Source organism: Mustela nigripes, chromosome 9 (genome assembly GCF_022355385.1).
Source record: "Mustela nigripes isolate SB6536 chromosome 9, MUSNIG.SB6536, whole genome shotgun sequence".
Lineage (NCBI taxonomy): Eukaryota > Metazoa > Chordata > Mammalia > Carnivora > Mustelidae > Mustela > Mustela nigripes.
Genome location: NC_081565.1, coordinates 87432620 through 87452187, shown reverse-complemented (window position 1 = coordinate 87452187; position 19568 = coordinate 87432620). Strand labels below are relative to the sequence as shown.

General features: G+C 51.3%; 1 protein-coding gene across 1 annotated transcript in view; it reads left to right on the top strand.

Moving 5' to 3' along the window:
* Positions 1-19568, top strand: part of IPPK (inositol-pentakisphosphate 2-kinase) — a 47349-nt gene that overhangs the window by 16145 nt on the left and 11636 nt on the right. The window contains exons 7-11 of the mRNA XM_059412029.1: positions 6259-6317; positions 6670-6742; positions 9592-9871; positions 11898-12048; positions 12447-12549. Of these exons, the coding sequence (XP_059268012.1) occupies positions 6259-6317; positions 6670-6742; positions 9592-9871; positions 11898-12048; positions 12447-12549 (666 nt within the window). The remainder of the gene's footprint in view (positions 1-6258; positions 6318-6669; positions 6743-9591; positions 9872-11897; positions 12049-12446; positions 12550-19568) is intronic.

The following is a 19568-nucleotide window of genomic DNA, read 5'->3' as shown; positions in this document are numbered from 1 at the left end:
CGGGACCATGACCTGAGCCGAAGGCAGATGCTTCACTGACTGACCCAGCCAGAAACCCTGAAACATAATTTTTGTGGGCTGATCTTGTACCCTGAAGCTTTGCTGAGTGGCTTTTCTTATAGATTCTTCGGAATTTTCTACGTATACATCATGCCATCTATGAACAAGGTTTTATTTCTCTTCCAGTTCAGATGTCTTTACCCTCTCAGTTTCGTCAGAGAAACCAGCTGGGGGTTTGGGGATCCCCTGAATTGCGGATCCCTTTGGGAGGCATCAGCACCTTGCCTGTATCCGTGTTCTGTGCACACAGGATGTTTTTCCATGTACTTAGGATTTTAATTTCATTCAGTGGTATTTTATAGTTTCCAGTGTGTTAGTCTTACACATCTTTTGTTAAGTTTATCCTTAGGTGTTTTATTATTTTGGAGGCTGTTGTGAGTGGTATTTTTTTTTTCATTTCATTTTTCAGGTTATTGCAGAGAAATATAATTGGTTTTGAAAATACATAGTGTTAATTGTGGTGAAAGACACCTAACATAAAACTTACAACCATTAAGCCACATGGGCGTGCGGCCCTCGCCACCGTCCATCTCCAGAGCTTCTCATCATCCCACACTGGGACTCTGGCCCTGTTAACCAGCTCCACGCTTCCTTTCCTCAGCCCCAGACTAGCCCCACGCCAGTTTCTGCCTCCGGGGATTTCTCTACTGTCGCTGCTTCCCGTAAATGGAATTATCCAGGATTCGTCCTTTTGTGACTGACTTGCTTTACTTGTTCTCAGGGTTCATCCACGTTGTGAAACATGTCGGAATTCCCTTCCTTTTTAAGACTGAGTAATGGACATATACACATATACCACATTTTTTTTTTTTTTAAAGATTTTATTTATTCATTTGACAGAGAGAAATCACAAGTAGATGGAGAGGCAGGCAGAGAGAGAGAGAGAGGGAAGCAGGCTCCCTGCTGAGCAGAGAGCCCGATGCGGGACTCGATCCCAGGACCCTGAGATCATGACCTGAGCCGAAGGCAGAGGCTTAACCCACTGAGCCACCCAGGCGCCCCATATACCACATTTTTAATCCATTTATCCAGTGGTAGACGCTGTATTGTTTCTATCTTTTGGCTTTTGTGAATAATGCTCCTGTGAACACGGGTGTGCAAACGCCTCTGAGTCTGCTTTCAGTTCTCGTGACTGTTTACCCAGAAGTAGGATTGCTGGTCACATGGGGACCTTGTTTTCTACAGCACCTGTGCCACTCACATTCCCTCCAGGGCATCTCAAAGTCCCACTGTCCCCACACTCTTACCAGCACTTGCTGGTTTGTTTCCCGATAGTAGCTGCTCTAATGGGGGTGAGGTGACAAATGTAGTTGTTGTACAGTGATACCCGGTCACCCCCATGAACCTGTTTATTTGCTCTTTTTTTTTTTTTTTTTTTTTTGTGGTGGTAATTTTTTTTTTGATTTTCTGTATACATGATCAGATCACTTGCAAATAGCGATAATTTTACTTTGTTCTTTCCAATCCGGGTGTCCTTTGTTTTTCTTCCCTAATTCATCTGGGTAGCATGCAGTACGGTGTCGTGGACAGGAAGCAAGAGCGGGCATCCTTATCATGTTCCTGATCTCAGGCAGAAGCTCTCAGGTTTTCTTCACTGGGTGTAGTGTGACCGTGAGCTGGTCATAGATGCTGCTTTTGAGTTTTTGTTTTTTCGTTGTTTTTTTTTTTTTTTTAATCCTGAAAGAATGTTGGATTTTGTCCTCCATCTATGGGATGATCAGGAGGTGCTTTCCTCTCCGTCAGTGTGGTCTGTTACATTGATTTTTGTATGTTGAACCACCCTTGTATTTCTGGGGTAAATCCCACTTTATTATAGCTGTATAATCCCTTAAATGTGCTGCTAAATGTGATTTGTTAGTTTTTACTGTTTTTATTGAAGGTTTTTTCTTAAGAGACATTGGCCTGCTGTATTTTCTAGTCATGTTTTATCTGGTTTTGGTACCAGGGTGATAACTGGCTTCATAGAATGACTTAGGAAGTGTTCCCTTCTACTGTAAGTTTTTGGAAGAGTTTGACTATCAGTGTTGATTCTTCTTCAATCATTTGGTAGAATTAATTAGTGAAGTCATCTTGTCTTGGGGTTTCCTTTGTTGGAAGACTTTTGCTTACTGATTCAGTCTTTTACTATTCTGTTCAGATTCTTTTATATTTCTTCCTGACTCAGTTGTGGTAGTTGTGTGTTTCTAAGATTTTGTGCATTTCATCTAATTTGCTTGTTCATAATATTCCTCTAAAATTCTTTTTTATTTCTGCAAGGTTGGTAGTAACATCGTTTCTTTCTTTTTTTTTTTTTTTTTAAAGATTTTATTTATTTATTTGACATACAGAGATCACAGGTAGGCAGAGAGGCAGGCAGAGAGAGAGAGAGGAGGAAGCAGGCTCCCCGCTGAGCAGAGAGCCCGATGCGGGGCTCGATCCCAGGACCCTGAGATGACCTGAGCCGAAGGCAGAGGCTTTAACCCACTGGGGCACCCAAGTGCCCCTCATTTCTTTTTTTAATCATTTTTCTTGATCTAGCCAAAGGATTATAATAATTGTTGATCTTTTCAAAGAAACAACTTATGGTTTTGTTCTTTTTCTTCATTTTTTCTCCCTGTTCAGCATTTCATCTGTCCCTGCACTAATCTTTACTATTACCTTCCCTCTCTCTGCATTGGATTTAGGTTGGCCTAACTTTTCTAGTTAGTGTAGATTTGATTTGAGATTTTTTTCTTTTTTATATACATGTTTATAATTATAAATTTCCATGTAATTCCTGCTCTCTCTGCAGGAGAGAGCTTTGGTATGTTGCATTTTCATTCTGTCTCAATTTTCTGATTTCCCTGTGGATTTCTTCTTTGACTCATTGATGATTAGGAATGTGTTTAGATTTCTCACATTTGTGAGTTTTTCTCTCTCTCTCTCTTTTTTGCTATTGATTTCTAATTTAGTTGCACTGAGTTTGGAGAATATTTGCATGACTTCATGACTCCTGGAGAATGTTCGTGTTCGCTTGATCAGAAGGGGTGCTCTGCTGTTGCTGGGTAGAGTGTCCTGTGGATGTTAGTTCTGGTTGGTTTAGAATGTGGTTCAAGTCATCTCTTTTGTTGTTGATTTTCTTTCTACTCAATCAGTAATTTAACATCTGAAGCTAAACTTAGTCTAGCTCAGTTAATACCAACTTAATTTCACTGTTGTGCAAAAATTCTGCTTCTTGTAGCTTTGTTGCCTTCTCCCTTACAAATTTATATGCAGTTATGCTTGTCAGTATGGATTCCTGGCGATTGCCGTGTGCCATACGAGAGATGTTTTGTCTTTGAAGGGGATAGGATCAAAAACTTAGAAACAGAATATATTTATATTGTCTTTTATGTTTATCTAGCTGTGTAGTGCCTTTACTGCTGTGCTGTTTCTTCACATGGATTCAGATTACTGTCTAGTGCCCTTTCGTTTCATCCTCAAGGTTTCCTGTGCTATTTCCTGAAGGGCAGGTTAGCTAACAACAAAATTTTTTTTAGTTGTTTATCTGGCAGTGTCTTAATCACTCCTTCATCTTATTTGATTTTATTTATATTTTCAAAATATTTTATTTCTTTGACAGAGAGAGTGAGAGAGCACAAACAGGCAGAGCAGCAGAGGGAGAGAGAGAAGCAGACTCCCCACTGAGCAGGGAGCCTGATGCGGGGCTCGATCCCAGGACCCCGGGATCATGACCTGAGCCGAAGGCAGAGGCTTTAACCCACTGAGCCACTCAGGCGCCCCCACTCCTTCATTTTAAAGGATAGTTTTATAGATGAAGAACTCTTGGTTGACAGTTTTCAGCACTGAGATTTTCCTGAATTTCTGCGACTAGTAAGTCTTTGCTGAGGGGCTCTGTGTGCATTCGGGGCCCACCATCAACACTCGGCATGGCGGGTGCAACTCTACTTAGCCTTCACTTCCTCAGAACCTCAGATCAGCAGAAGGTGAGGGTGTTTTAAGGTCTTTTCAGAGCCTGTGCATGGCCTTGTAGATGGCCAGGTTGTGCTGGAGGTTTCCAAAGCCTCTGTATATCTCATTCCTCAGCTTTTTCTTTTTTCAGCTTTAGGTTAGTCTAATTGTTTGCCGTAACTTTTTATTTTATCCCATTGTTATCCACTGTCTTAGGTAGCCATGAAGTTAAACAATTGCCTCTGACTCTTTTCACAAATGCCTCTTGGGAAAATGACCCTTTTGCACTTGGTAAGCTGAATCAGTTAACAAAGATGGGAAATCAAGAGATAATGACAAAGACATAATGACCATTCTTTGGGAATGCGGGTTTGGAGAAACTCGTGCCTGGTTCAGCCCCCTCTGGTGGCTGGCAGGCTTCTGTTTCACCAGGAGTGGGGTTGTTGGTTTTTAAGGTTTCCTTGGAGCTAGAGAGAAGGATGGAAAGAGAGCATTGAACATGGCGCGCAGCTCACTGTTCCGGCACTTGGCCATTTGTCTTGAGTAAATGCTCCAGATTGTTGCAAGCCTTTGGTTGATTTTCAGAATTCTGAAATTTTGATTCTGACAGTTTTTGCCAGTTTTCTCATTGCCCTCATGGAGGAAAGAATTTCCAGAGGTATTTATTCCATAATTTTTCCTAACCCGCTCCTTCTTTGTGGTGATTTTTTTTGTTTTTTTGTTTTTTGTTTTTTTAAAGCTTCTATTTATTTAACAGAGAGAGGTCACAAGTAGGCAGAGAGGCAGGCAGAGAGAGAGAGAGAGAGAGGGAAGCAGGCTCCCCGCTGAGCAGAGACCCCGATGCGGGGCTCGATCCCAGGACCCTGAGATCATGACCTGAGCTGAAGGCAGCGGCTTAACCCACTGAGCCACCCAGGCGCCCCCATCTTTGTGGTGTTAAAACTTTCCAGGCTCTTCGGGAAAAGATGGTATGTCAGCCATTCCCTTTAGGAGATGGTCTTCATTGTCACCATTCAGTTGATGGCTATTTTAGGAGCTGGTTTTTACTGTGAAGCAATATGTGCGCATTTAACTGATAAAATACGGGATTTCCCAGGGGTAACCCGTCTTGTCAGTTGGTACATCTTCCAGACTTCTCTTGGTGCCAACACAAATAATACATGTCATCCAGGTGGAAATGAGATGATGCCTTTCCCACATGTGTTCTGGCGTGTGCTTACCTGTACATGTACACATGTACTTCTGTAAAGCAAATATGGGACCTCGCCATATATAGTCTTTCTGTTAATTGCTCTTTTCACTTAACTAACCCTTGAGGATTGATTATTGTGTATCCTTCAAGGCTTTTTCACTGTGTATTTGGATATATGCACCTATGGAGGCCCCCCCCTTTTTTTTAGCAAAGTAACTCATTTCCATTTATGCAGATTGCCTTTTTCCTTGAATAAATGTTGGTAATTTTTCACTTTTGCCTCTTTCTGTAAGTAGCTGGATATCGTTCATTCATTCCATCATTAGCATGCAGACTTCTGTGTCCTGGCGCGTGAGAGCAGATGCCTTCGAAGTTGTTTCCAGGCCTCACTAGCACAGTCAGACTGCAGTGAACGTCCTTGATCTCATGACTCCTCGTAGGTTTGCCAAGTCAGGGGATGCCCACATTGAAATGTGATGGAGGGGTGCCTGGGTGGCTCAGCCGTTCAGCGTCTGCCTTTGGCTCAGTCATGATCCTAGGGTCCTGGGGTCGAGCCCCACATCGGGCTCTCTGCTTGGCAGGGAGCCTGCTTCTCTCTCTCTTACTCGCCCTGTTTGTGTTCCCTCTCTCACTGTGTCTCCCTCTGTCAAATAAAGAAATTAAAAGTCTTAAAGAAAAAGAAAAAGAAATTTTGATGGAAACCAGCAAGTTGAATTTCGGAAGGTTGTGCCGATTTATCTTCTCCCCCCAAACATGAAATTATGAGCCGCATAATTATGAGCTCCTCTTCCTGAATATTACAGTTATAAAGATTTGTTCATCTGATGACCAGAATGTGGCTGTGTCGTTTTGTGAGACCATGTGCTGCCACTGCCACTGCCCCTGCTCATGGGGAGAGCTGGGCCGGCAGCCACCTGAGGCTCGGTGGGGGGACCGAGGGTCCCTGGGGCGGCAGTCAAGCCCCACCGCAGCTAGTGACAATGTGGCCCTGGAGGTGCCGCCTCCACGGGGACCTTCTGCGCCCTTGTCCTCTCACAGACGCATGGGCCCCGTGCTGCCCCAGCCGGGCATTTATGGCGCTTGTGCTTTCTTAACAGGTGGCAACCGGGAAGTGGAAGCAGATAAGCAAATACTGTCCCCTCGACCTCTACTCAGGGTAAGAGAGCACTTTTCCTTTGTCCTCAGGGCCGCCTTTCGTGGGGGTGGAGGTGCGGGGGAGGGGGGCCACTAGCCGGCAGGCAGCCAGGGTCCTGGGCAGAGCGCAGGGTTCTTGCCTGGGGTCGGCTCAGCTGTGGGAGGCAGCAGCTGGGGAGCAGAGGGGCGTTGGGGCAGTGATGGGGGGGCCTCCCTGAGAAGGGCTGGGGGCATGTGGCTCCTTAGCCCCCAGAGCCTGAATGAAGCCTCTAAGCAACCCATATAGGCGTGTCCCCTGCATCTGGTCCCCTGAGCCACAGGCAGGTGAAAGCAAAGGCTTCTTGTAATTCTATCCATAGTGTCTTTCTTTTTAGAAATAAGCAGAGAATGCACTTTGCCTTGAAGAGCCTGTTACAGGAAGCTCAGAACAACTTAAAGATATTTAAGGTGAGCGTGGCCTCTCTTCCGTGGTGTTTCAGCAGAAGGCAGTGGGTGTCCACACTGGGGTGGGCCAGCCGGTGGCGCTTTAGTCCTGGTAGATGCGGGCACCTGGGCTGGGGCTGCCTTGGTGCAAAGTGCTTTGGTCTTCAAGCCTCGTCCTACAGGCGTGGCATCCTGTGACCCCTGGAGTGTGGGACGTTAGCTCCTGGACCACCAGGCGGCTTTGGCTCCCTGGATGCACACAGCCCAGCTCTGGTCCTGGGACAGGATGGCCTCGAGTCCATCAGGCTGTGTCCCTCTGTGCACCTCCGAGAGAGTGGCCACACCTAGGCCTTGGTTTGCGGGTGATTTAGGGAACGTGTAATTCCCTGATCTTGTCAGTGAATGAAATCTCAGCGGCTCTGGCTCCTGGCCGCGTGCGGACAGGCTTTTGGTGCGGCCTGTGTCGGAAACGTGTCCGCTCAGGGCCTCCGGCCATTTCCTTTCTCCTCTGCGTGGACACTGCCCCTTGCCCCGGCTGCATCCCCAGTAAGCGGTTTGTGTGGCTCTGTGGCCCGGTCTGGGCTCACGAGCGCTGTGTCTGTGTGGAGAAGGGGGGCTTTTCTGTCCGCACGGCCTTGTGCCCTCTGTGTCCTGCTCCGGGTGGATGGCGCTGCTCTGCCCACGGAGGCCCCTCAGACCAAGACGGGGACTGTGGGCAGGGAGGCTCTTCTTGACTTGGTTTCCCCGATCTGGCTCAGAAGTTTGGTTGGAATGAATGGGCTTGAGCCCATCTGCCTCCCGCTTCCCAGAGCTAGAGGAAGGGCCTCTTTCACGGCAGTTTTTATTTTTAATCGTTACAAAGACAGAAGAGATCTTCCACTTCCATCCCGAAGACGATTCTCTCTCCTCTGGGGATTGATGTGGAAACTTTAGTAGGGTGGGTGGTTTTCCCGGCGGATCCTTTGCTGACCGGGTGTGCCCTGGGGCCGGGATTGAGAGAAGTGACACGGGATGGCTTTTCAGAACACTCGCCGGAGTGACACTGCGCATTCTGGACATTCTGTCGTCGCTCTGGAGCCAGGCTTTGGTTTTCAGGGTCAGGTGTGAGCTGTTTCCTGGCCTCGGCTGGTACCACCACTGCCCGCTCTGGGAGCTCCTTCCCTGTGTGCCTGAGGGCTCTGCACGGACCCCAAAGCTGTGGCCCTGTCAATCCAACCTGGACACTTGTGAGACGCGGGGGACATGGCGCCTTGTCATGGAGCCGGGGATGCTGGCACTCCACTGATGTCACAGTCATCTGTCCTTGTGTGGAGTTTGGACCCTGGGGAGAAGAGGATTCTGCTCACTCAGCAGCTCCCAGGCCTGGAGGGGGAGCCTTCATGGGCCATGGCAGCTCCTGCACTGGACTACAGTCCCAGCCCTGGCCCCTCTCTTGGTGGCAGCCCCCAGTGCCTGGTTTAGCTCAGCACTTCGCCTTGGTTTCCTTCCCTACCAGGAGCTCCCGCGGGCCCTTTGCCTGGCACACCTTCTTCCTGCTGTTAGACCCATCTCGGGGTCACTTTTCTCGGGATGGCTTCCCTGGCTCCCGTGGTCAGCAGTGACCTCAGTTGTGTGCCTCCTGCTCCGACATGTGACAGGAGACCCCCCGGGAGGCATCATGCGCACTCCTGCATCCCAGGGCCCGGATGAGGGACGAATGCCCAGTCCACACGTCATGGACTGAATTGATGCCCAGGTGCCACCTGGGGACGGCAGTGACTGTCCTCCTTGTGCGCCGCCGGCCCTCACGGTTTCTGTGGTCTGGAATTGAGCAGCTTAGTTAGCGCTGGCTCTGGGTGCCCCTTGAGGCTGTGTCCTCTCTGACAGTTTGGCTAGGGCGTGAGTCTCGGCTCCCGGATGGTGTCCTTAATGGTGTGGGCAGGACACCTTGGTTCCTGGCTTGGGCAGGAGGTAGTGGTGGGTGCCCCGGGGGCTGCTCAGCGAGGCATTGTGGCTTGAGAAGAGCGGCTTGAGAGGGAGGTTGTAGCATCTTTTATAACATGGTCTTGCCACGACTGGGGTGTTGGTTCCCACTCCGCCATGGGGAGAGGCTACACGGTGTGAGTGTGGGGACCACTGGGGACTGGCTGGAGGCTGCTAACCACACCATTTCTCAGATGAGGGAGTCAGGGGACAAGGAGTTGGTCACTTTGCCATGGTTGGCTGCTGCTCATGCGTGTGGGGAGCGGGGTCCCTCAGGGGTCACAGGGTCAGTGCACTGGGCAGCCCTGCTTGCAGCTCTGGGAATGCTGGTGGCATGGAAGTATCTTTGCCAGACTTGGTTTCGAAAGGCAGGATGGCCTTGGGGACGATATGGTCCGTGCTGGTGACGCGGGCAGCCTCACCTGCCCTGGCAGGAAGTATGGCCCGGCCCATTGGGGAGGACAGAAGTCCTCGAGGTGCGGGTGTCCAACGGACATCCACACTGACCAAGAAGTTTGTCTGCTTGGGGTCAGACTGACACTGTGTCCTCAGGAGCACAGGTGTCCCGTGGCTTCTCCGGTTACAGGCTGGGGGGGGGGGTGTCTTTGGGGCTTTGGGCTGTGTTTGCCTGAGGCTCAGTGTGGTGCGTGTTCTCCTGAGGCTTCGTATTTTAGGCCGGGACCAGTCTTTGGTTTCTGAGAACATTCGTTCTGTTCCACGTTCTTGGATTTGCGTCTTGGCCAGCGACACAGTGCGTGACGGGTTCCCCCGGAGGGGCCATGGTGTGCTGGGCCCAGATGGCACAAATGTAGGCTGTCGGGTCCCTTTGCGTGCCCTGCGGGCAGAGACGAAGGTGTCCTGCCCACCGCCCCCGTGGAGTTGACGTGTCCCCGTGTGTCCCCCGCCCGCAGAACGGGGAGCTGATCTATGGCTGCGCGGACGCCCGCAGCCCCGCAGCGGACTGGACCGAGCTCGCGCACCACCTGAAGCCCTTCTTCTTCCCTTCCAACGGCCTGGCCGGCGGGCCCCACTGCACCAGGGCCGTGATCCGGGAGCTGGTGCGGGTCATCACGCGGGTGCTGCTGAGCGGCTCGGACAAGGGCCGGGCGGGTGCCCTGAGGCGGGGGCCTGCGCCGCGGGGCCCTCGTGTCTGCGAAGCCAGCCCCTTCGGCAGGAGCCTGCGCCGCCAAGGTAGGCCGCGCCGGGGCGCGGGGGCGGGCAGAGCGGGGCGGGGGTGCCCGGGGCCTGCCTGGCCTCACGGAGCTCTTGCGGGAGCGGCCTGGGGCTCGCCCTGCCTCCCAGCCCTGCCGGCGAGACTCCCGGCCTCATCCTTCAGCCGGGCTGTAGGGTTTGCCCTAAACCGCCGGCTCTGTGCGTCCTCTGTAGCTGCCTGGAGTTTCCTGCGACCGCGGCTCGTCGGCAGGGCCGCCCTGTGGGGCAGGCTTTCCCCGGCGGGTGGAGAGCCGGGGCTCGGAGGGCCGGAGTCCCACAGCTCTGGGCCCTCTGCGGCCCTGCACCTCCCACTTGCCAGTGGGCTGCTGTGACTCCGTGGGCGTCCGGGCCTCGAGGCAGCCCAGCGGCGGTGGGTTGGGGTTTGCCCTGCACGTTCCCAGCCTCCTCGTTTGTCCCTGGGCCATCTGCTGGCAGGCTCCACGCCACGCACAGGCCTGTGCCGTGTGGCGCTGTCGCCGGGAGCTTCCTTCAGGGGCTGACCAGGAAGACTCAGATCGTTTGTGCTTCGGGCTGAAGGCCTTGTGGTCCCTCATGGCTGCTGCAGGGGTGGTGCCGGGGACCACGGCCCTGCGGCTTCTCACGCTGCCGTGTGTGCCGAGCAGCTCCCCGGGCACGGCCCGTCCCATGGACTGCCCCTCCTGCCAGATTTTTCTTAACACAAATGAATTTTGTGGCTTGCTTTTTCTTCTTCTTCTTCTTTTTTTTTTTTTTTTTAAAGATTTTATTTATTTATTTGACACAGACAGGGATCACAAGTAGGCAGAGAGGCAGGCAGAGAGAGGGGGAAGCATGCTCCCTGCTGAGCAGAGAGCCCCATGCAGGGCTTGATCCCAGGACCCTGAGTCCATGACCTGAGCCGAAGGTAGAGGCTTAACCCACTGAGCCACCCAGATTCCCCAAGATTTTATTTATTTATTTGAGAGAAAGAGTGTGCACATGAGCAGGGGGAGGAGCAGAGGCGGAGGGAGAGGGAGAAGCAGGCTCCCCGAGCAGAGAGCCCGATGTGGGACTCCATCCCAGAACCCTGGGATCATGACCTGAGCCGAAGGCAGATGCTTAACTGAATGAGCCACCCAGGTGCCCCTGTGACTTTCTTAAAAAAGCGACACTTGATCATTTAATTGTGGTCGAATTATGCCCGTTATTGGGGCTCCGAAGTAGATGGCACGCTGGGTCTGGGAGGACACCGGTCGATGCTGAGGCGCCCCTGGCTCCTGGGACTTTTCTTCAGGGCTTCCCTGGACACAGAGGCTGACACAGGCATGACCCACGGGACGTGCAGTCTAGAATGACAAATCACGCTCTAGACGCTACTTTGTAATCTTGTATTTTGGCCTAATGACCAATTGTGTGTCTGCAGTTGTATTTTTTGAATTTTTATTGACCAGGAGGTAGGTATCTCACTGTGTGGCCTGTAATTTCAGCAAATGGCCCCAGCCTGCAGTGGGGGGTCAGAGGTCAGTGTCTGTACCGTACACGGCTGCCCCCTTCACGGGGGAGACATGGGCCGGGACCCTGTCTCCCCAGCCCACGTGGCACCTGGTGCACATCCGGGACCTGTGTGTGACGCTTGCAGCTGAAACGGACTTGGTGCCATGCTGACCCTGTGGTGATGGCTCCGTGCTGTGGGTTTATCAGCGGCGGCTGTGACTGCCGTCCTGTGTGGCCACCCACCTGTCAGCATGGGCTGTGGCTCTGGGCTCTGCAGACCCGGTCTCACAGATCTGGGGACATCAGGTGGGCATTTTCAATTTTTGTGCCTGGCTAATCCAGACCAAGAGCCGTCTGCACTGAAGCCCGGGCTGCTGTGACGAGCTGAAAGCCTTCGAGAGGGAGCAGCACAGAGCGACACACAGGTCCCCTGCCTGTCTCTTTGGCGCCTGGCCCTGTGCCCCAGCAGCTCCGTGAGGCAGGGTGTGGCCCGTGCCCAGGCTCCCTTCAGTCCTTGACAGTAAACCTCTTGTTTTCCCGATGTTCTTGGTAGGAAAAAACAGCCCGGAGTGCTCGGGGTTACCGAAGGGCTGTCTTCTGTACAAAACCCTCCAGGTGCAGATGTTGGACCTGCTGGACATCGAAGGCCTCTACCCTTTGTACCGGCGGGTCGAACGGTACCTGGAGGAGTTTCCTGAGGAGAGGTGAGGCCCAGGCCCTCGGCTCCCCTGCTCTTACTAGGCTGAGTGGGCCCTGAGCATTCCTGAGGGCAAGACGGGGATGGGGAAGGGGCCGCCCCAGCAGGAGGACCACCCGTCCAGCCGCCGCGGGCCTGCGGTCCCCTGTCCTGTGTCAGCTGAGCCTGCAGGGGGCAGTGCTGCTCCACCGCCGGCCAGACTTGTGGCCAGGTTGACTGGGATGGGTCCCCCAAGCCCCCAATCCCCCACCCCCCGGGTCTAAAATTGCTGCTTCAGAACGAAGCTTGGTGTTAGGAAGAGGTGGACCTTTGAGATGTTTAAGGCAGATGTGTGAGTGTTAAATTGTTACTCGAGAAACTGTTTCCAGGCAGCTTTGCCATCCTTTTTTGTGCTTTTTCTTTCAGAAAAACATTGCAAATAGACGGGCCTTATGATGAAGCGTTTTATCAGAAGCTGCTTGATCTTTCCACTGAGGACGATGGGACGGTGGCCTTTGCACTGACGAAGGTGGGCAGACCTTTCTGGAAACACTTTGCGCTCTCTAGGCTCTTAACAGTAACTTGGGGCTTTCCTAAGGCATGTTGTTTCTCATTACCTGCCCCGGGGGCTTAAAGCAGAAAAACTGAGGAGTAAAAAAAAAAAAAAAACATGGCTGTTTCCTCAGGTGACCCACACAGGGGGTGACCCAGAGCCTTAGATCTCCCTTCCTCCCGAGGCTCCGGCTCACCCGGACCCAGCCCTCTCCCACCGTTGTGTGGGCGCCGGGACCCAGGGCCGCCGCTCTGCACTTCCCTCTCCGCAGCCTTCCCTCGCGGGAAGGGCCCGAAGCCACCCGTGGCCATGCGTGGGAGGCTCCCCCAGGCCTGGTCCTGCTCTGTGGGGAGTCAGGGACTCACTGGACGTGGGTAGCAAGAAAACAGCATCTTTATTTTCAGTAATCTCTGAAATGCTGCATTTCCTCCATTTGTGAATGTGGCGACAACCACCGTTGGGTCAGCAGGACCCCAGCTTGGCCGCTGAGGGAAGCAGACTATTCATTTCTCACAGTAGCGGCTACGCACATCTTGCACTACCTTTAGTCATCACTCCTGGGGTTTTGTGGTGTGGGACCGTGTCCCGTATTGTTTAAAGAAAACATTCTGGTATTTGATAGAGTCATTTTGCTGTTTATCTTCTGCATTTAAAAATCTCATTCTGAGAGACATCCAGAGGCTTCACTGGGCTGTCAGTTTTGCTGAACACCAGTGCGGTGAGGGAGCCTCTAGCGGGAGTGAGGGGCAGAGGGATGCCCAGCCGAGTGGCCGTCTCTCTGTGTAGGCGGGCAGCGGCCACCCGTGCTGGTCCCCATCTTGTGTCTGGTCCCCACTTGGCTTGGGCCGCTCCCTCTCGTACAGCTGTCACAGCATCGAGGAAGAGGACGGGGGAGGTCATGGGGAATGCTCTGAGGTGCTCGGGGTGGGGAGAGATCCAGACGTGGAGTCTTTGCACCAGAGTCTCCCGTGTTGCCTACAACTTGGGTGCGCTGATTTAGGACTAGGGACAGGCACTCCTGCATTTTCAAGAGAAGCAGAATTTTTTTCATACGTTTCTCTTATTTTTCGTAATTGCCACCAGATAAACATGGATTACTTCTCAACTTCAGTTTTTAACCTCATACATAAACATAGTCTTGCGGTAAGAGACTTGGGCCATCACTATCCCTACTGGAATGGCTGTGCTGCGCACCACACTGGCCCAGGGCCGGGGTGCTGCTGGGACGGGGCTGGGTGCCGGTGTCGTGAAAGGGGTCCCACACCTGTGCTGGGGGAAAGCTGGAAACCAGGAAACCACTGGGGAAGCAGTGGCAGCTTCTCACAGAACTAAGCCTGCACGTCTCCTACACGTCGGCCTCTCACCCCCGGGCAGGTGTCACAGAAAAGGGATTGCTCGAGCTCACACGCCCTGAGCGCTGGACACAACCCAGTGTCCACCAGCAGGTGGCCTGGTGGCTTGCACACAGGGGCAGGGCTGGTGATGACCTGGCTGAGTCTCCGGAGCACTGTGCGGAGTGACAGAGACAGCCCAGGTCACACACTAGGACTGTTTGTGTGATGCTGGAGTGAGCGTGCTGATGGCGGCCGCGGTTTGGGGAGGCGGTGGAAGGAAGGTGGCTGTGGCCGCAAAAGGGCAACACAAGGCATCCTTGTGGTCGTGGGCGTGCTCTGTCCCTCACTGTGGCCGATGTGCGGACCGACACGTGTGACCACACTTGTGCACGCGCATACACACACAGATTGGAATCCGATTGTGGCGTGGTCTGGGTCACCGTGTAGTTTTTTTGCAAAATGTCACCGAGGGAGGCCTGGTCAAGGGTCCTCAGGATCTCTGCAGTATCTCTGACACCTGCACGTGAACCTGCTGTTACCTCAGCCAGTCCCAAGGAAGATGCGACAGCGAGCCCGTCGCGCTCCTGCCCGAGCAGCCACACCCGCGCCCAGCCGTGCGTCTTTCCAGACCTTCGGTCTCCGTCACCGCGCGGGGGGGCCGGCGCCCGTGTGGCGGAGTGCGGCGGGGCTCTGTGCGGAGCGCGGCCTCTGCCTCCCCGCGTCAGGGTCTCGGGCTCCGGCGGCTGGAATTTGGGGAGCGCGGCCGCGAAGGGGGAGGTGGGGCGCGGGAGAACGTTCTGAGGCTGCGGACAGTCCTTGCGAGAACTTGTGGAGCTTTGTGCCGCTGGCGATACGGGAGAGGAGGGGCTGCGGCCTTCATCCCGAGGCTCAGGAAGCCGCAGCGCAGAGAGACCCTCGCTCTCTGTTGTGCAGAATTCGCAGCCGGAGCCCACGCTCGTTTGGGAAAGGGCCGGACGGTAGCCGCCGGGGGCTTCGCAGGCCAGCGGGCCTGTTGCACCTGCTCCGCGCCCTGGGGGCATCGCGCAGCCACGGACAAACCAGAGGAGTGCAGCCGCGCGGTGGTGACACAGGTGCCGCCTGGACTTGGCCTCTAGTTTCCTACTTTCGCTTGTCAGCGTTTTTTTTAAGCTTTGCTTGCGAGAGCGCGAGCCGAGGTGGGTCGGAGGAGGGAGGCCGCAGAACGGGACGAGCCGCCTCCGCTGAGCGCGGCCTGCCGCGGGGCTCGGTCAGGAGCCCGGGATCGCCGGGGCCAGGGGCAGACGCTCAGCCCAGAGCCTCCCGGCGCCCCGGCGCGTCCGCTCTGTTGGTTTGGAAGTCGCGCGTCCTCGGGCCCTGTACTGGTTCCTTGTCCACATTCGAGTCTCTGCTAATCGGGGACTTCGCCGCCGCACGGACGCTCGCGGAGGGAACGGGCTCTGCCGGGGTCCTCCCGCCGCCGCACCCCGCTCCCGCCGCGGGCGCCTGGCCCTGCCTCGCCTGTTCTCTCGGAGCCGCGGTGCACAGCGTCGCTCCCCTGTAGCCTGGCCCGGGCTTCTGGCCTCTCCGGTCCTTCCGGTTTCCTTACTGCGGTAGCGGGTTTCTGGGGCTGTAACTTACAGACCATACAAATGCCCTGTGCAGAGTGTATAACTCGGGGTCTTTTCACCAATTTCAGAACATTTTCATCCCCTCAAAGAAACCCCACCCCTCGCTGTCCTCCCCCTTCTCCGCACCCTCCGGCCCGAAGCAGCCCCAGCTCCTGGCGGCTCGGGATGGGGCCCCTGCGGACGCTGCGTGCAGCCGGCCTCATCCTGCCCCTGGTCCGATGCGACTGGCTTCCTGCGCGTAGCACGTTCTCAGGGTCCATCCGCATCGTAGCAGTGTGAACACCTCGTTCCTTTTAGAGCTGAAAACTACCCCATTCTATAGATACGTGACATTTTGTCCATTTATTAAAAGGTGGGCATTTTGGCTATTACGAATAATGCCGCTGTAAATATTTATTTGTGTACTAATTGAGTGCACATGTTTTTACTTTTCTTGAGCATATACCTAGGAGGGGAGCTGCTGGGTCAATTGGTAACTTATGTTTAATTTCATCAGAATCTGCCAGACGGTTCCAGAGCGGCTGTCCCATTTTCCATTCCCACCAGCAGTGTGTGAGGGTTCCAACTTCTCTGTGTTTTGTTTTTAAGATTTTACTTATTTATTTGACAGAGATCACAGGTAGGCAGAGAGGCAGGCAGAGAGAGAGAGACGGGGAAGCAGGCTCCCCACTGAGCAGAGAGCCCGACACGGGGCTCGATCCCAGGACCCTGAGACCATGACCTGAGCTGAAGGCAGAGGCTTTAACCCACTGAGCCACCCAGGCGCCCCTTCTCTGTATTTTCACTGATACTATTTATCATTTTGATTTTAGTCATCCTGGTGGGTATAAAGTGGTATCTTGTTGTGACAAACACAGCATTTTTTCGTGTGCTTGTTGCCCATTTGTATACCTTTGGAGAAATGTCTGCTCAGACCCTTTGCCCACTTTAAATGATATAATTTGTCTTGCTGAGTTGTAAGAATTCTGTATATTATGGGAAGTGGGGACTTATCAGATATGGTATGCAAGTAGTTTTCTTCAATTCCGTTGTCTTTTTACTTTCTGGAAATGCCCTTTGATGTAGAAATGTTTTTGATTTTTTAAAAAGATTTAATTAATTTATTAACAGAGAGAGATAGCACAGGTAGGCAGAGTGGCAGGCGAGTGGCAGGCAGGAGAGGGAGAAGCGGGCTCTCCATGGAGCAGGGAGCCTGACGCAGGGCTTGATCGCAGGACCCTGGGATCATGATCTGAGCTGAAGGCAGACGCTTAACCGACTGAGCCACCCAGGTGCCCCTGAAAATGTTTTTTTTATTTTGCTGAGGTTAATTTATCCATTTTTTTCTTGTATATGTGCTTTTGGTGTCATATCTAAGAACCCATTGCTAAATCCAAACTCATGAATATTTTGTATTCTTCTAAGAGTTTTACGGCTCTTACACTTAGTTCTTTGATCCACTCTGAGTTAATTTTTGTATATGATTTGAGGGTAGGGTTGCAGCTTCATTCTTTGCTGTGGACGTCAGTTGTCTCAGCACCATTTGTTGAAAAGACTGCTTTTTAAACTCCACTGAATGGTCTTGGCACCCCTGTTCAGATCAGGTGGCAGTAGACGTATGGGTTTATTTCTGAATGCTCAGTGGTGTTCCTTTGGTGTATATGTTTATACTTACACCAGTACCCTGTCTTGATTACTGTTGGTTTTTAGTAAGTTTTGAAATTGGGAAGTGTAATTTTCTAACTTTGCTATTCTTTTTAAAGAATGTTTTTGCTATTTGGAGCCCCTTGTGATTCCATATAAATCTTAGAATCAGTTTGCCAGTTTCTACAAAGAACCAGCTGGGCTTGAGATAGGGATTGTGGTGAATCTGTAGATTACTTTAGTTAGAACAGCCATCTTTACAATAGTAAGTCTTTTCAATTTATTAACATGGGATGCGTTCCTACTTATTTATTTATTTATAAAAATTTATTATTTATTTGACAGAGATCACAAGTAGGCAGAGAGGCAGGCAGAGAGAGATGAAGGGAAGCTGGCTTGCTGTGGAGCAGAGAGAGCCCAATGCGGGGCTCGATCCCAGGACCCTGGGATCATGACCTGAGCTGAAGGCAGAGGCTTCATGAGGCTTCACTGAGCCACCCAGGCGCCCCTCCAATCTATTTAGATCTTCAGTTTTCTTTTAACAGTCATTCGTAGTTTTCAGTGTGTGCATTTTGTACCTCTTAAGTTTATTCCTGAATGTTTTATTGTTTTTGATGGTCTTTTTTTTTCAATTGAAAAAAGTTTTTAGTATGTTGTGAATCATCTTACTATGATAGTCTTTAAGGGAAGTGGTATGATTTTTTTTTTAATTTTTAAAAATTTCTTCTCAGTGTTCCAGAATTCATTGCTTATGCACCACACCCAGTGCTCCATACAATGCGCGCCTCCATAACACCCACCACCAGGCTCACCCAATTTCCCACTTCCCGCCCCTTCAAAACCCTCAGATTGTTTTTCAGAGTCCACAGTCTCTCATGGTTCGTCTCCCTCCTCCAATTTTCCCCACCTCCCTTCTCCTCTCCATCTCCCCATGTTCTGTGTGTTATTTCTTATGCTCCACAAGTAAGTGAAACCATATGATAACTGACTCTCTCTGCTTGACTTATTTCACTCAGCATAATCTCCTCCAGTCTCATCCATGTTGCTACAAAAGTTGGGTATTCGTCCTTTCGGATGGAGGCATCATACTCCATAGTGTATAAGGACCACATCTTGCTTATCCATTCGTCCGTTGAAGGGCATCTTGGTTCTTTCCACAGTTTGGTGACCGTGGCCATTGCTGCTATGAACCTTGGGGTAGATGGGGTAGATGGGATGGCCCTTCTTTAAACTACATCTGTATCTTTGGGGTAAATAGCCAGTAGTGCAATTGCAGGGTCATAGGGAAGCTCTATTTTTAATTTCTTGAGGAAGCTCCACACTGTTTTCCAAAGTGGCTGCACCAACTTGGATTCCCACCAACAGTGTAATAGGGTTCCTCTTTCTCCACATCCTCTCCAACACACGTTGTTTATTGTCTCATTAATTTTGGCTATTCTAACTGGTATAAGGTGGTATCTTAATGTGGTTTTGATTTGAATCTCCCTGATGACTAGTGATGGTGAACATTTTTTCATGTGTCTGTTAGCCATTTGTATGTCTTCTTTGCAGAAGTGTCTGTTCAGGTCTTCTGCCCATTTTTTGACATGATTATCTGTTTTGTGTGTGTTGAGTTTGAGAAGTTCTTTATAGTTTTTGATGTTCTAAATGTATTTTTAATTGTTTTCCAGTTGATTGTCACAAGTATATAGAAATTTGTTTTTGTATATTGGTGTTGTAACTTGCTACCTTGCTTAATTCCTTTATTCTAACAGATTTTTAGTAGATTTCTTAGAATTCTCCCTATGCAAGATCATCTGTGATTAGAGATAGCTTTCTTCCTTTCCAATTCGGTTGCCTTTTCTTTTTCTTGCATAGCTGCCCTCACTAGAATTTTCAGTATAGTGTGGAATAGATGTTGCAAGAACAGAGAATCCTGATTTCTTCCTGGTCTTGTTGGGACAGTGTTCAGTCTTTCATCATTATGTATGATGCTAGCTCTGGGTTTTTCATAGATACCCTTTACCAGGTTGAAGAAGGTTGCTTCTTTCCCTAATTTGTTGAGTGTTTTTATCAAGAAGGGATGTTGGAGTTTATCAAATGTTTTCTGCTGCAATTGAGATGCTCATGTTTGGGGTTTTTAAAATTTTATTTTGTAGATATGGAATATCACATTCATTTGTTTTTGGATGTTAAAACCAGCCTCAGATTCCAGGTATAAATGGTACTTGGTCATGGCATATGATCCTTCGTACATGTTGCTAGATTCAGTTTGCTGTGATATTGTTGAGGATTATTGTGTTCATATTCAAAAGAGATACTGGGGGCGCCTGGGTGGCTCAGTGGGTTAAGCCGCTGCCTTCAGCTCAGGTCATGATCTCAGGGTCCTGGGATCGAGTCCCGCATCGGGCTCTCTGCTCAGCAGGGAGCCTGCTTCCTCCTCTCTCTCACC